The sequence below is a fragment of the Prionailurus viverrinus genome, chromosome B3, assembly GCF_022837055.1.
Source record: "Prionailurus viverrinus isolate Anna chromosome B3, UM_Priviv_1.0, whole genome shotgun sequence".
NCBI classification, from domain to species: domain Eukaryota; kingdom Metazoa; phylum Chordata; class Mammalia; order Carnivora; family Felidae; genus Prionailurus; species Prionailurus viverrinus.
In genome coordinates this window covers 66,308,290-66,310,115 of record NC_062566.1, presented here as the reverse complement: position 1 = coordinate 66,310,115, position 1,826 = coordinate 66,308,290, and the positions used below count along the sequence as shown (strand labels likewise).

Genomic DNA, 1,826 nt, shown 5'->3' with positions numbered 1-1,826 from the left:
CAATATTCTGTTCTGATGTATTTGCCATCTCTGTTTACTTATTTTCATATAATACAATGTTAGCTTCAAGGAAGGTGACTTCAAAACAGCTATCACAACTTCAGAGAAAATATGTATTAAACACTTTTAATGGTGTAGTTGTTGAGATTAAGTAGTAGACAAAGGACAGAGGCAAAGGAGAACCATATTAAAAGCCACAGTGAAAAAGATAAGTAAATGCAAACGTGGTCTCTTGAGAATTCTCTAAGACCCAAAGCTGCTTATTGGTAATCCCAAGTGGATAATGAACAGAAGCAGGGCAAGGAAGGTAGTACTAGGAAGGAAGGTGGTTTTGTAATACTGATCTGTTATTTGCTTAGCATCAGATTTAACCTACAAATATATGAAATGGAGTTGTTGATTTACTACCTTTGCACCTCATAGCTTTCCTTTATTAGTAAGGACAACTGACAGAAGAAATATCTGTCAAAGTTACAGATAAACTATTTCCTAATAGGACTAGCTCCAAATCATTTTAATGTTGAGACAAACCCTTCAGTATTGTGGTCTACTTTTCTTGCTGTTGATAATAATCTATTAATGTTTCTCTCTGTAGGTAATGCTCTTATAGCCTGAGACCATGGATCAAGGAAATTATTCTAGGGTAGCTGAGTTTGTGTTGCTGGGACTCTGTAGTTCATGGAAGCTCCAGTATTTCTTCTTCGTGTTGTTTAACTTCTTGTACATTGCCATTGTACTCGGCAACCTCCTCATTGTCCTCACTGTGATTTCTGAACCTGCCCTGCACACACCCATGTACATCATGCTTGGTAACCTTTCTGTTCTTGATGTATTTCTAGCCACTTATGCAACCCCCAAGATGATTCATGACTTCCTTTATGAACCTAAGACTATCTCCTTTGAGGGCTGCATGGCCCAGATATTCTTGCTGCATGTCTTTGCTGGTGGTGAGATGGTGCTTCTTGTAGCCATGGCTTATGACAGGTATGTCGCCATATGCAAACCTCTCCATTATACAACCATCATGAACTTGTACAAGTGTACAGGTCTGGTGGTAGGCTCTTGGGTCATTGGGATCATGCACTCCCTGAGCCAGTTAGCTTTCACTATAAACTTGCCTTTCTGTGGCCCAAACATAGTGGACAGTTATTACTGTGACCTTACCTTGGTCATTAAACTTGCTTGCACAGATACTTATGTCCCTGAACTGTTGATGCTTTTGGACAGTGGTCTCATGGGGGTGACTTCATTCTTACTCTTGCTGATCTCTTACACAGTCATCCTAATCACTGTACAACATCATTCCTCAGTGGGCAGGGCCAAGGCCCGCAGAATTCTGACTGCCCACGTCACTGTAGTGACCCTCTTTTTCGGGCCCTGTATCTTCATCTATGCCTGGCCTTTCAGCAACTTCCCAGTGGATAAAGTCCTTTCTGTGTTCTCTACGGTCTTCACACCTATATTGAACCCATTTATCTACACACTGAGAAACAAAGAGGTGAAATCAGCAATGCACAAGCTGAAGACCAGGTATGTGAGTTACAGGCTGCTTTCCCATCTGTCTCTCATAAGACTAGATTTGCTGAATTGAGCAGACAAGAAGAAACTTGAGAAAACATTGACTTATTTTTCTCTTCTTGTTACCGTTGTTTTAAAAGTTACCTTATTTGTTTGAAATGATAAATGTAATGTATGTTCTTTGTTATACAGTTATAGTAAAGAAATCTCACATGATTATGCAGTTTCTAATCTAATAAATTGCCTATATATGCTACCTAAAACCAGTGACAGGATATTTCACAAATTATTATGTAATTTAAATTTTA

At 39.0% G+C, this 1,826-nt stretch overlaps 1 protein-coding gene across 1 annotated transcript; it reads left to right on the top strand.

Moving 5' to 3' along the window:
* Positions 1-616: 616 nt before the first annotated feature.
* Positions 617-1,591, top strand: LOC125168082 (olfactory receptor 4K15-like). Its single transcript, XM_047863035.1, has one exon. It carries the CDS (start codon positions 620-622, stop codon positions 1,589-1,591), a length of 972 nt encoding a protein of 323 aa, XP_047718991.1. The 5' UTR covers positions 617-619.
* Positions 1,592-1,826: the final 235 nt, after the last annotated feature.

Excerpts from the sequence above, each read along its gene's own strand:
- LOC125168082 (XM_047863035.1), top strand. The coding sequence starts at position 620 with ATGGATCAAGGAAATTATTCTAGGGTAGCTGAGTTTGTGTTGCTGGGA.